The sequence below is a fragment of the Perca flavescens genome, chromosome 6, assembly GCF_004354835.1.
Source record: "Perca flavescens isolate YP-PL-M2 chromosome 6, PFLA_1.0, whole genome shotgun sequence".
NCBI classification, from domain to species: Eukaryota; Metazoa; Chordata; class Actinopteri; order Perciformes; family Percidae; genus Perca; species Perca flavescens.
In genome coordinates this window covers 33,645,511-33,661,066 of record NC_041336.1, presented here as the reverse complement: position 1 = coordinate 33,661,066, position 15,556 = coordinate 33,645,511, and the positions used below count along the sequence as shown (strand labels likewise).

The window sequence follows — 15,556 nt, the reverse complement described above, 5'->3', positions numbered from 1 at the left end:
CTAATAATATGTTGGATTCATGTTAATACTTTTTAATTTTTGAAAAAACTTTCCAAAATTAACAATAATTCGGGAGCCCCCCTGCATTGACTCTGAGGACCCCCGTTGAGGATCCCTGATCTAGACTACACCACTGGCAATAAACCCTTTTCTGATTCTGAGTCTAAATCAAACACGGATCACAGCAGAGCCCGGGCTAATCTGGTAGCTTGTATTAAGTCTGAAACATCCCCTCTGGTTCTCCCAGGTGAACGGATGAACACCCCGCTGCTGAGGCTGCTGCTCGGGGAACACCTCGCCCTGTACCCGGCCACAGGGTCGCCCTGAGGGCAGCAGTCTCAAGCAGCGGCGCTGACAACAATCTGACTCCCCGGGAAAAGAAAAAATATCCCTCCTCCTGCAACACATAACGGGGCGGGGCCTACTCGCTGACGGCCAGTCTCAGGGACCAATGGAAACGCGGTGCTCCGCGGGAGTTCCTCCAATCCTCGCATCCAGGGCGGGGCCTAGGGGGTCGAAACCAGATAGAGAATCCCAAAAATGACATCTCGATTGCGGTGGAGGAGCAAGGGAGCGCCTGGGACGCTGAGAGAAGAAAAGAAGTCCGAGCTAGCTCATGCGATTCATAGATCTTAACCGAAGAGAAGACGCAGCAGAAAGGCACAGCAAATTACGGCGTGTAGTTTGGATCTGCTTCAGACTTTTTATCGCTTCTTTGGAAATGGAGTTGCATTGTTGAGAAAATCTCCAGAAGGCGTTTGTTGTTGCTAGTTGATGAGAGAAGTGAGAGCCGTTAAGGCTCCGTTTCCTGTTTCCCAGCAGCAGCGCTGCAGCTGGACTGAAGAAGCCCCGCAGGGCTCACTGAGCACCGGTCCTCCTTCCCCGCTTCTAACTGCTGCCGGTCCGCTGCCAGTCCGCTGCCCCATCCCGCTGTCGCGAAACTCGGTGGAAAAGAAATGTGCGACCTGATGCCAGCCTCCCAGCCCCCGGAGAAAATAGGCAAAATGAAAAAGTTGAGGAGAACTTTGTCCGAGAGTTTCAGGAGTATTGGTGAGTAACGTTTTTTTTTTATTTTTTTTTTTTCATTTTCCAGACCATTTTGCAGCTCTTTGTCCAAAATGTGAGTGTGAATGTCTCTTCCTTCACCGCGGTGATGCCTGCTCACAGTTTGGGGTTAGCGGCCATGGAAAACCTGCATCAACTTGGCCTGTCCACATTTCCCTCAGCACAATTCCTTTTTGGGTACTGCCAGATTTCTAAGAGACAGATCCATAGTAAATACGGTCAGGTTTCTTAAGAGTTATGAGGACAAAGTCTGACGAAACATAGATGGAATGTTTCCCTGAAAAAAAATCTGTTGAATTTGAGATTCATTGCTCAGTTCTGATCCTCAGGTTACATCATTTTCCATAAAATCATCAGTTTGTTTCTCATGTAACTTATGGATCTTGACCTCAGAACTTCTTTGAATGTTAATTGTTAAATTAAACTTGGATGCCATTTTTCTGTCAGGATATGCAAGAACAAAATGTGAACCATGTAGACTCAGCTTACAGAATCATCATCATCTTCATTGATTATTCCATTGGGTTTGAATCTCATGTATAGGATGTAGTTGACCTTAACATTTAAATTCAAACTTCTTTAAATGTTAAATGTCAAATTAAACCACAATGCCATTTTCCTGTCCGTATGCAAGAACAGAATGTGAACCATGTAGACTCAATTTACAGTAAAGGAGGTGGAACCACGATGACCATAACCTTTAACCTAATATTTATATATTTAAAAAAGATTTTCCACAAAAAACTTTATTAAGTAAGCGTTGTTGCCATTTCTGTTGCCATTAAACAGAAACACACAGGAGCCTGAGTGATAATTATTCCAGCTGTTTAGAGCCAAAACTAATGATTTTCTTCATTATCGATTAATCGGCCGGTTGTCTTGATTAAACGGTGAATCCTTTGGTCTCTAAAATGTCAGACAATAGTAAAAAATGGTGTACCATTTCAGTTCAGCTGTTCTTATTTGAAGAAGGTGAAACCAGTAATATTCATTCAATATTTCAGAAAAATGAGATACAATAATAATACAGATTTTTTTCTGCCATTTGACATAAATTCCCATTCATCGTGGAATCCATCAATAATTTCTCAATTAAACAGTTCACTGTTTCACTGAAATGATCAGATCAGCTGCCTGAAAATCGCTCGGAGCCCGTCTGAACAGATGTTTAGTAATTTCACAGTGAAAGGCTGCAACTATACTGTACTTATTGTTGCTGATTCATCTGACCAGTATTTTTGTGTTTAAAATATGAGAAAACGGTAAAGTTCCAGGGTCCAGCTTGACTTATTCAGATGGTTTGGTTTATCTGACCAACAGTCCAAAATTAAATAAAAAAAATTTAGATTTGCTTGTGTCGGAGAAGTTCTTCTAGTTCTGTTAGAAAAATAACAGAGTCAATGTGATGAATCTAATCTCTTTACTTGATGCGGCATGGAAAAAAGACCCAAACGTGGTGTTCTCTACAGACTTTCCGAGTGCCTTTTACATAGCATCAGGTAGGTCTGCTCGATTTATGGAAAAGATTATAATCACAATTATTTTGGTCAATACTGAAATCGCAATTCTTTAGCACAATTACTCATTGTCTGTTGGAAAAAATGGTGCAATTCTGGAAGTTAAAAAAACCAACAGTGAAAACACCTTGAACTTTGAAATTTCCCTTGTACTTCCATTCGTTTTGTGATTGTTAATAATAATAATAATAATAAATTTAATTTATATAGCGCTTTTCACAAACTCAAAGTCGCTTATCGTTAGGAGCCACAGTTGTAATCGCAATTCAAATTTTGATTAATTGCACAGCCCTAGCGTCGGTTAAACCAACGAACAGCGGCTGCTGACATCATGACAGTCGGTTGAATCACTGAGTCTTCATCATTTGTCCAGTATCTTAGCTCTTCCTCAGTACAGGGGCGTCCCCTTCAATGCTGACTCTCCATTCAATTTTATTTATAGTATCAAATCATAACAAGAGTTATCTCGAGACACTTTACAGATAGAGTATGTCTAGACCACACTCTATAATTTACAAAGCCCCAACAATTCCAACAATTCCAGTAATTCCCTCAAGAGCAAGCCGTGCGACAGTGGCGAGGAAAAACTCCCTCTTGGGAAGAAACCTCGGACAGACCCAGGCTCTTGGTAGGCGGTGTCTGACGGGCCGGTTGGGGGTGTGATAAACAGTGGTGATAATAGTCACATTAATAATGGCTCAGTCTCCTCTGAACCTCACAACTCAGACACATAAAATCCCAGGCTTCACCGAAACCAATTCATTGATTAATACAGCCTATATATATATATATATATATATATATATATATATATATATATATATATATATATATATATATATATATCCCACACATTTAATAAAGGACTTAAACGATGAATCATTAGCAAAATTGTTGGCGATTATCTGTCAATTGACCAATTGATTTTTAAATATTTTTTTTCAGGACTATATAAAAATGAACAATGCCAATGAATAGGGTTGGGTACCGAAACGACCGGTATCTACGCGACCCAATAACAAGTGATGCTAGTTAACGTTACACTTGGCAGCAGGTAACGTTAGGCTACCATTAGCTAGTAGCTGGCTTAAACATAGTTGTAATGCTGACAGCTAAACGGTCTAACGTGTGGCTCTATTTCACTGGAAAGGATTCCAACCGCAGGACGTCCAGTGGTGGAATGTAACTAAGTACAGTACATGTGTAAATGTACTTAGTTACAACCCACAAGTGTTGAGGTACTTGTACTTTACTTGAGTCTTTTCTTTTCATGCCACTTTCTACTTCTACTCCGCTACATTTCAGAGAGAAATATTGTACTTTTTACTCCACTACATTCATCTGTTACAGCTTTAGTTACTAGTTACTTTACACATTAAGATTTCTGCACACAAAACACATGTAGTTTATAAAATCTGATCTTTTATTATAAGTGAAACTAGCCAACAATATAACAGCCTACAGGTCCAGCTGAGATGATAAGACCATTAAACACACAACTGTTTGGATCCTTTACACTTTCTACAATGGGAGGAGAGTTCTTTACTTTTAATACTTTAACTACATTTTCCTGATGATACTTACAGACTTTTAATTTAGTATTTTCAATGCAGGACTTTTACTTGTAACGGAGTATTTTTACAGTGTGGTATTAGTACTTTTACTTAAGTAAAGTATCTGGATACTTCTTCCACCACTGGGGACGTCCATCAGTCTGCAGCTGAAGACACAGAGGAGACTAGCTGCACATTGAGACACCGTGGACACTGCCGCTGTCAGAGTTGTCCGAGAAACACAGTTGTTGGTGCGTTCAACTGCAACTCGTAAGCTCATGGTGCATTCAAGTAGGGCTGGGCAATATATCTATATTATATCGATATCGTGATATGAGACTATATAGCCTATCGTCTTAGATTTCATCTTAAATTTTGGATATTGTTATAATGTTATACGGTAAGTTTAGTCTTTTTCTGGTTTTAGGCAGCGTTACAGTAAAGCGATGTCATTTTCGGAATTTACCAGACTGTTCTAGCTGTTCTGTTATTTGCCTTTACCTCTAACTCAGTCGTTATATCCACATTATTGATGATTATTTATCTAAAATGTAATTGTTAAATATTTTGTTAAAACGCCAACTGTCAACCCTACAATATCGTCACAATATCCACATTGAGGGATTTGGTCAATAATATCGTGATATCTGATTTTCTCCTTATCGCCCAGCGCTACATTCAAGTGAAACTCGAGAAACTCAAGCTTGTGTAGTTCCCTTCTGCCATTAATTGGTTCTTTGTTTTGTCATTTTGCAGCAACTTACTGGTGAAATAAATTATGGTCATGACGCTAAATAAATCATTTAAATTGGACCGAATGGCCAAAGAAATAAAATTGCCGTTCGTTAGTGTCGCCCGACTGTTGTATCGGTTTAGGCACCGGCACCGTATCATTTTAGCACCGGTATCTGGGGGGGAAAAAAACCCAAACGATACCCAACCCTACCAATAAATCATTCTGCCTCCGATACATAGTAATACTGTGAAAAAAATCGGTTAGGATATTGTGAGAGTTAAATCCCTGCATCATCATCATCATCTCTTTTCACTTCCCGTTGTTAGATATAGTTCTTATCTGATAATGAATGCTATGCTGCTAAAGTAACCTCGTATGTGACTCTCAACAAAAAAATCATCACGCACACACAGTCACGCCACTAGTGCAGCCATCAAATATCATTTCACCTTTCTTTCTCGCTCTTGCCATTTTTTTTTTCCTAACACACACACACACACACACACACACACACACACACACACACACACACACACACACACACACACACACACACACACACACACACAGAGCTTGAGTTCATTGGCCTTCAAAGCAGTGTGTGTACAGAATGCATAGCTGAATGCAGCCTATAAGAAAAGATGAGACATGGACAGAATTGAGTTTGGGTCGATGTTGTGGGGGAAAAGAAAGATTGGCATTGACTTTTTCGCTGTGCTGCCGCTCATCTCCTATTGGCCATCTTTCCTCCCATCTAAATCAACACATCTTGAGCATTGATCGGGCTCTTGCCCCCTGCTCTACGGATGCTTTAACAAAGCACAGTCAAGAGCCACCTTTTTATTGTTTAATGTCCTTGTAACCGTGTTGATCCAACCGGTCCCAGCGGGCAGGGCTGCATCACGCGTCAAATTATGGCACTGTGCGACATGATGCACTGTGGATGCTTTCATTTTAAAAGCTTCAAACCTGGTTAGTGGACGGATGCAGAGTTTCTCGAGCTTGGCTGAGCCCAGGTTTGATCCTTATGAGAGCTGTCAGTTTGGCATGTGAATGTGAGGGTGGCATGTTGTGTTTTCAAGATCATGAAGAAAGCGCCAGATGGATTATATGGAAATGATGGAACATCTCAAAACCCCCCTTTTTTAATACATTTTAATTAAAAGTATATCAAATATCAAATCTCCTGTGGGGGCCCTGACCCTGGGACTACATTACTGGATGAAAGGGTAGGTTCTGCCCTGATTGGGTGGCTTAGCAAAGCCAGAAAATCACTTTTTAAGCTCCCAAATTTATGTGACTTTATAGTACTAGTGCAGTGTCCGTCAGTTGGCCAGTGCTCCCTTATTATTAAGCCTTGGCCCCCCCCTCTGGCCTTAACTGTGGAAAATAATTTCATGTAGGTTAACACTGAATGGGTATTCTTGTATTTATTGTTATATGTGTATCTTTAGTCTTTTGTAGAACCAAACCTATGGAAAGTTTGTGGTATGTAACACTTATGCTTAATATATTTGGTGCTCCTAAAATGGCACGTGGACCCAGCCTGGCCCCTCCTTTTGAAATGGTCTAGAACCGCCACTGGTGTCCCTTCAAAATGTGCATGTTTGGAACTGCCGATTGCTACCGTTACAAAACATTGTACTAATCCATTTACCTGACAGAGAACGGTTACTGGTCATGTTGCACATTCAGATTCTAACAAAATATTACAATTATAATATGATGCATTATTATTCACGAAACTATCCAGCAGTATATTAGAGTTAAAAGCTCCGCCTTAAACAGACGTTGAGGAAACTTAAGTACAATGTGCTGATATGCCTCTCCTTTTACCTCAAGTAAACATTTGAATGCAGCTGGTGTAATTACAGACGTGAACTAATCACAGACATTCGACTCTGCAAAGATATGGGTTAAGAGTGTCCTGAGACACGGACAGAAACGGAGTGAGCTGGCCGGGTGTGTCTGTGGGTCATAATGGCTATTATTGTTAACAAACTTAACACTGCTGTGCAGGTATTCATTTCAAAACGGCATTAGTCGCTTAACCACATAAAGTAACGCTGACGCGTGGATTTAATAAGCGGAGCTAGTCTCGCATTGCCAGACCTTCCTCCATAGCGCTGCAGATGAAGGTCTGGTTAGTCCACACACAGCATTCCGACATGGGAAAGAAACTTGCTCTGGTTCATTGGCATTTCTTTAAACCAATCACAATTGGAGCAACAGAACCTCTAGAAATTAGCCTCGGGAAGGAACTTGTTTTGGTGGAATGTGGATGTTCAAAGGTTGTTTTAGTCTCAGTTAACCATAGTCCTCATAAATCCACCCAATTTAAAATTCCAACAATCCCAGGCAATCCCAGGAGTGGAATGTCGTTGAAATAGACTATAAGTTAGCAAAGTGTGTGTGTGTGTGTGTGTGTGTGTGTGTGTCTGTGTGTGTGTGTGTCTGTCAACGGTAGAGCGTAGTATGAAAGACCAATAATCAGAGTAAGGAGGTTGGTTGGTTGGGGGGGGAGGGTGGATGGGTCAAACAACACAGGACCCCGCAGGGCTCGACAAGGCTTGTCCGGGACAAGTGGATTTTTTTGTAGGGCAAGTGGAAGAGAAATGTACTTGTCCCACTGGACAAGTTAAAACTCAAACAAACTAAAATGCCATGTTAGTTCACGTCATGTGCCACTCATTACGTCTATGTTACCGATTTGAAAAGATAATTTCTTTCCCCCCGCAATCCCGGTCAGCGGACCGCTAACGTTAGACCCAGCCCCCTGTTCAGCTCGTTCTCTGTAAGCGATGCAGCATGAAAGCTAGGCGAACCTGCCGGTGTTAGTTAGCTAACGTTAGCTTGCTAACTCCGCCTTAACGTTACCTCCTCGCCACATCGTTGACAGAAAACGAGAGACCGGTGCTAATACGGCACCGGTGCCTTAACGACCGTTATCTACCGGACCGAATTGCAACGCGGTGCCACTGAAATGCCTGCGCTTCTCTCGGATTCTCCGAAAATGGACGTTAGAGGCAACCTAAACATCACCGCATGTTACGCTAGTTAACGCTACACTCAAAAGCAAGTAACGTTAGCCTATCGTTAGCTAGCAGCTGGAGTAAAAATTTAAAATGCTGACAGCTAAACGGTGTAAAAGTGTGTCTGTATTTCACTGGAGAGGAACATATGACAGTGTGCCGCTGCTGTTGTCGGCAAAACACAGATGTTGCGTTCACTTGAAATTCGCCCCGCCAGCGTCGTGCTTCATTCAAAGTTGTTGTAAAATTCCCTTTTCCTATCCAGTGATTGTTTTTGTCGTTTAACAAGAACTTACTGGTGAAATAAGTTAGTTATAAGTTATTGTTGTTACATTTTTAATAAATCATTTAATTTAGCCTTAGCAATAAACAAGCAGTTCTATAATCTTTTTTTTTTTGCTCCTTTTTGGAAAAAAAAAATTATTAAAAAAATATGCTGATTAAATATCAGGTAATAATCAACTGTAAAGTAGCTACACCTTTTTAAAAGGATCCTTTCGGTAAATCAGCCTCTGCCGGGTAGAAATTTGTGAAATTGTATAAAAAAAAGTTAACACCAACATTTAGTGGCAAAATCCATTGTTATGTCTACAAAATTATTTTAGATATAGTAGAAGTTCAAGTCACCACTACCTCTGGTCAAAATATTGACTTAGTATCTCAGAATATAAACTAAGAATCTCAAAGTAATGAGAAAATGTCAAATATTGACTTAGAATCTCAATATATTAATTTATCTCAAAATATTGACTTAGTATCTCAATATTGACTTAATATCTCACTATATTGTTCAGTATCTCAATATATTGATTTATCTCAAAATATTGACTTAGTATCTAAATATATTGACTTATCTCAATATATTGACTTAATATCTCACTATATTGGTTCAGTATCTCAATATATTGATTTAACTCAAAATATTGACTTAGTATCTCAATATATTGACTTAGTAACTCACAATATTGACAAAGAATCTCAAACCAATAAGAACATTTAAAATATTGACTTACAATCTCAATATATTGACTCAATATCTCAAAGTATCAACTTAGTATCGCAATATATTGACTAAGTAACTTAGAATATTGACTAGGAATCTGAAAGTAATGACAAACTTTAAAATATTGACTTAGAATCTCAATATATTAACTTCTGCACACCGGCGTGCAACATATTACTTTGTATTATGGAGTCTGGAGAGGCAAGTTTAGGCAAGTTTGTTTCTACGGTTTCAACAGAATTGTATTAATGTTGATAGTGTTTGGATGCTTTCAACGGTTTGTTCAAATTCTGCATTAGCAAAACACAATTTTTTTTTTATAAAATTATGAATCTTTACTCGGACAAGTGACTTTTATGCATGGACAAGTGAAACGTAAATGTACTTGTCCGAAGGACAAGTGCCTCAAAAAGTTAATGTCAAGCTGACTTTCACCCAGGAGACCGGGGTTCATGTCCCGTTCTTGTCCCTTGTGTCACTGAAACGTACATTTTGTAAGCCCACCCACCATCTTTTCCTAAACCTAACTGTCCCGTTCTTGTGCTGCATGTCAGTTAAACGTACGACCCGACCCAGAGCGTCAAAAAGTGACGCCAAGAGTGCCGACCAATCTTTGAAAATAGAAGTTAATGTAGTTAATGCTGATAGCAACTTAACACTGTTTAGTTTCTGGCTCTTTAACACAAACAAAGTGACAAAGTTTTCTTTTGGGGAAATCATTTGAAGTTGGAAAATATGATACGATACGATACAACTTTATTGTCAGCCAAAGGCTGGAATTCTTTGTACATCCCTGGGTAGCTTAAATGGTAATAAATTGCAATATAAATACGAGAATATCGCAATATGTTTAAAATGGCATAAATATAAATATTGTATCGTGGGACCCCTGCTGATTCCCACTAGAGTGCAGATAGGGCCGCATTTTTCTGTCCGAGCCCGGCCCGCGTCCGACAGAGCAGTAACCGAGCCCGACAGGCATTAAGATATTTCTGTCTGAGCCCGACACAGTTAAAATCTTGTGTTTTTTTTTCTCATACTAATGACACGTGTACGTTTGTAGGAAGGCATTCGGAAATGTCAACAGATGAGCATATCAGCACACACGGGGCACCAAAAGCACGTTAACACAGCCGCGCACCTACATAATAAGCTTTTTTAAATGTAAAATGTTCAATGCTTATCGCGCTGATGTGACCGAGATCAACCCGAACCTGAACATCATTTCTAAATCAACATCTTTTTTATTTAGTTTCCAGTGCATCAACGTACAAAGCTGTCGACCCGTCAAGGAGAGGTTGTATGTAAGGAACAAACAGAAAACAGTGTATGCCATACAAGTCAAACCAACAACATCAAAAGAAAGCCCAAAATACTCAAAGTAATCCCTCCCAAATCACTAGTCAGTATCCGCCTGTCCCAGTGACACTGTAATTCTATTAAACTGTGCTTGATTAATAAATGTTTATAAAACCTGGAATGAGTTCAAAAAAGGTCCCCATGCTTTCCGAAACCTTGCATTTGAATGCTGAAGCGAGAACCTGATTTTTTTTCAAGCTTTAGGCAGGACTTAATGTCTGTCAGCCATTGTGTAGTATTGTGAGTGGGTGGGGCAGATTCCCTCCACCTTAGCAGAATTGCTCGCCGGGCCAGAAGAGAGGCTAAAGATATAGTACGTTGTGTATCTGCAGATAATCTGACCTCTTCTTTTGTGACCCCAAAAAGATCAATTAGAGGGTTTGGTTCTAATACGATTTTAAACACCGGAAATAATGTTTGGAAGACCCCCTTCCAGAACTTGTTAAGGCCGGGACATGACCAATACATATGGATAAGAGAGGCTTCAGACATTTGACATTTAACACAAAGTGGGCTAACGTCAGGGTACATAGTAGATAGTTTGGCTGTTGAGACATGAGCCCTATGGACCACTTTGAATAGAGTAAGACAGTGGGGAGCGCATAGAGAGGTGGAATTAACCAGTTTAAGAACAGAACTCCATGTATCTTCCGACAATGAGAGGCCCAGGTCTTTTTCCCATGCTGCCTTGATCTTGTCCACAGGGGCGTGCCTTAGATCCTGAACATCATTTCTAAATATCTGTCCGAACCCAGCCCGTCGGGTACCACCCGGTCCCGACGGGCTGGGTTCGGGTATCCATCCTCTAATTCCCATCCCTACTAAATATGGTGCTAATGGAGACTTTTAGCGACAATAACAAACGCCAAAGGCACCTGACCAGGCGTCGCTTTTTGACGCAATGCAAGTGTTGTTGACAGAGTAGCCATCAGATCGATTGGATAATGTGTGGATGTGTGCACACAGCCGCCCTTCGCAGTTTGCACTCCGATAGTTCCTTCAGCTGGATTTATCAGCCCATCTCTGATGTTAATTTACCAATGGCAACACCCTTTTCTGTATGAGAGGCTTGGCTTCTTAATGTTTTCCTCACAACTTTGATCAAAAGGCTTTTTTTTTCCAAGTGAGAGATGCGGTATGAAAGGCTGTACAAGCAGTAATGAGGTGTTATGGGTTTTAAGGCAGAAGTGGCATTTCTTATCTTTTCTTTTCTTTTTTTGTGCTGTTTTTCTGCAGTGAGTTTGGGGAAAACAGTCTTCTTTTCTCTCTGTAATATTTCTCCTTCTCATTATTTCCTTCAGAACGTGAGTATTATTTTCGGTATGCACTCTAGAAATAACTATATTGCTCTGCTTATGAGAGGGGAATGCTCTGACAGCATCTCAGCAGCATCACAATCTAAATCTTTTGACATTGTTCACTTAGTGTCCCTGAGACTATCCCTCAGCACATATAAGATGAAGATGAATCAGATTTTTTTTTTTCTGGAAAGTTTTCAAAATATCTTTTTATTCATATAACATTGCAAAAAGTCCCATAAGTGTTTTAGCACATGCTTTCTGCGCGGGTTGGTTTTAACATGAGAAATGTGAAATCTCTTAATCCCCATTAAGATCCAGTTTGATCCTCTCTCTGCATGAGAAATACTGTCATACGTAATATCTAGGGCTGAACGATTTGTTTCTAACAAAATATGCTTATTTTCTTTTTTTTGCCAAGAGTTAGATGAGAAAAAAGGTACCACTCTCATATCTGTCCTGTAACTATGAAGTCAGGGATGATGCCAAATAATATTTACTGCACATAACCCCCGTCCTACCACAACATGCAGTTTTTACATTTCATGTTGAATACAAATTAAACAAGCGGAACACAATGTGTTAATTTAGAGGTGCTGGTGGGTTTAGTTTCCCCCTGCTTCCAGTCTTTATGCTAAGCAAAGCTAATTGCCTGCCGGCAGAGTTCTGCAGCAGGAGAAACTCTTGGCTGTCTGGTTTATATTTTCTCTGTGGGCCGGTGTCGGTTTTTACCGTTTTAAAAACGCCTAAATGATTTAGTTTTCGAACTAAATGGTAGTTTTCGAAAGTTAATACCATACAGCTGGTCGAACACAGCTGATGGAATCCACTGTTTAACTTCACATAGGCTATTACTATTATTAGCCAATTAGCGAGCGGCTGGGGCTCAGGTGGTAGAGTGGGCACCTACCAATCGGAAGGTTGGTGGTTTGATCCCTGGCCCTGCAGTCCCATGTCGAAGTGTCCTTGGGCAAGACTGTCGGTGCTTCTCATGTCTCTTAAATCGCCTCCTCGAGTCCTCCACTTGCCTCCCTTCCTCCCACCGAGGAGGCACGGTAGAGACGCGAGGAAAATCACGGGAGGAGAGAGGCAACGAGTGTCCTTTCCTCCTGAAGCGTCCCATGAATTCGTCATTCCTCGGTGATCGGTCCTCAATGATCCCTATTTGGTGATCCCTCCTCGGTGATCGGTCCTCAATGATCCCTCTTTGGTGATCCCTCCTTGGTGATCCCTCCTTGGTGATCCCTCTTTGGTGATCCCTCCTCGGTGATCCCTCCTTGATGATCCCTCTTTGGTGATTGCTCCTCGGTGATCCCTCCTTGATGATCCCTCTTTGGTGATCCCTCCTTGGTGATCCCTCCTTGATGATCCCTCCTTGGTGATCGCTCCTTGATGATCCCTCCTCGGTCCTCGCGGCAGATATAAGGGCTTTGAGACGGCCTTCACCGAGGAGGGACAGAACAACTTCCGGTTCAGCCGAGGGCCGAGGAGTCGCGGAGCTATCAAATAAGGACTGTGAGATGCAGCCCATGTAAAAGCGCTTTGAGTATGTCGTTAAAGGGATACGCCACCGTTTGTTGAAATAGGGCTTATCACTGTCTCCCCTAGCTGTAGATAGGTGGGCCAACGCATTTTTTGTGCATGCATCGTTTTAGTCCGGTGCAACACCGGCAGCGCTGCCGCTAGTTAGCTTAGCATAGTGAATGGAATCCTATGTTGCCGGTTAGCATGTTGTGAGTAAAAGTGAGCCAACAAAAGACAAAAAAGCAACCTAGTTACTTGCATTGAGACAAAAATGTGTTGGCCCACCTATCTACAGCCAGGGTAGACCGTGATAAGCCCTATTTCAACAAACGGTGGCGTATTCCTTTAAGACTAGAAAAGTGCTATATAAATACAGCGGCAGCTTGAGAAGCTAATGTTTGCTTAAGCGGTTACAGCGCCACCCTTTCAACTGTATCATTATTATCAGTCGTGTCATCAGTCTGATATTAAACATGGGCGGACATGACCGCCAGTAACCCCGACGCGCGCAGAGGCGCGAGGGCCCGTCCAACGCTGCTTTTTAAGCTGCTTTTTAAAGCTGAAATTGCAATATCGCAATACTGTGAAACTGTGATATTTTTTCTGAAGGTTATCATACCGTCAGCATCTCATCTCTGCGTAACTCTGACATAAAAATAAGCCTTTTCTACACAAAGCCCCCAGAGCACGCTGTCCTTTCGCCATCTGTACTGCCTTTCTCATTACTGTAGACAACAGAAACATCGTGAGGAGATAACTGAAGAATCATCGTTTGCCTATTAACAATGCTCTCCACAAGCTTCCTGAGCTATGAGAGTGATTGGGCAATCAAAGCTGCAGAAACAAACAGTTGATTATACCCTCGGCCTCATAAATCTGAAGGATATTGATGTCAAGTGCAATGCTGTCTTCCCCTGCAACTAATGTGAGGAACACTGTAGCTTGTCATTGTGGATGTAGACAGAACCAATAACTGAAAAGCTTTTATATACTTTTACTTTTGAAAAGGATTGTGGTATCACAGGACACTTTTTTTGAAATTTAGATTTTTAGTACAAAATACAATACAAACAGTTCAAGTAGAAATGGATATATTGCTAAAAACAGAGGAGCACACTCGGAGAGCGCAGACCTCCGCCAAGACATTCCCTATCTCACAATGTAATGTGAATTTTCCCAGTTGCTTATTTTTCCAATCATTCACCGCATGAATGCAGCACAAACGCCCTATCTCTTATTGTTAACCAAAGTGAAAAATGTAACCCATAGCCATAAAGGTTAACATTGCAGCGTGGGTAGAATCTGTTAGTAATGTTTCCATCCCTGCTAGTGTTGCTCTCTGCCCCACTCTGATGAAACTCCAAGTGAGCCGTCACCCCGACTATCCAAACCTAGACTCGCTTTAATGAGTGCAGAATGATTTCCTGTGACACGGTTCTGTGCTCTGCTGCATCTCCACCATTAGACTTTTTTTTTTTTTTTTTTTTTTTTTTTTGTGTTCATTCTTCAAAAGATGTCAATACCAGCAGTGTCTGATTCTCTCTTCCTTTCTTCTTTTTGCAGCTTTCAAGAAAGAGGACAGCGGCTTTGATGAGGTAAGAGGAAAAACAAGTGAATTTTAGGAAGCTGGTGGCCCAGTTTCAGAGCTACTTGCACAGTGTTGGACGCTGTATTTTTCACTCAAATTATTCACCAAGGTCTTGCTGGCCAGATGTTGTCAGGACTGCATTGCAGTTGATTTTTTTTTCTTTTCTTTTGGATGTTGCTGTAGCTCAGTGCATATGGTGTGTAATATATTCATGTGTGGAGCGTCGTGGTTTTCCGTCTCATCTCAGAGGCGTCCCTCAGGGTCATTCCCTTCTCTGGCCCGCCAAATGAGACACCATGCAAATGCACCAACCACATTCTCTCTGTACGAGTACACCCAGGGCTCCACACTTGTTTCACAGCCATCCCACTACCGACCTCACACATAGTGCTCACTAGGACTGTAACAATTCCAAATTTTTACTGTGCAATTAATTGTCTCAGAAATAAACAGTCGTCTCTTTTAACCAAATTCAAAAATATGTATTTATGTATTACCTTTTCAAACACATTAAAGTTTTGATTGAATCCCAGAATACATCTCTTGGTTATGTCACGTTTTGGTTAAATATCACGGTCATGTGACCCAGATAATGTAATAACACAAGTACACAGCCTTGGACGTAAACCATGCCTCTATATTATCATAAAACATGGTATTTTGTTCTTAAATGAACATAAAATCAACAATTACCATCAACATTCATACTCCTTAGGACCTTAGCTAATGTTAGCAATTAATTGTGGTTGCACAAAAAAACGGCTAACATGGCACCCTGTTAGCTCACCTGGTAGAGCGTGCGCCCCATATACCAAGGCTCAGTCCTTAAAGCGTAAATCTCGCCAAAATGCAACCTAGGGTCGTTTTGTGAATGTACCCAA

The 15,556-nt window shown here is 41.0% G+C and overlaps 1 protein-coding gene across 1 annotated transcript in view; it reads left to right on the top strand.

The window, feature by feature from the left end:
* The first annotated feature begins 544 nt into the window (after window positions 1-544).
* cdk14 (cyclin dependent kinase 14) overlaps window positions 545-15,556 on the top strand; it is a 261,388-nt gene continuing 246,376 nt past the window's right edge. Inside the window, exons 1-2 of the mRNA XM_028580347.1 lie at window positions 545-1,050; window positions 14,651-14,682. Coding sequence (XP_028436148.1) covers window positions 957-1,050; window positions 14,651-14,682 — 126 coding nt within the window. The 5' untranslated portion in view covers window positions 545-956. The remainder of the gene's footprint in view (window positions 1,051-14,650; window positions 14,683-15,556) is intronic.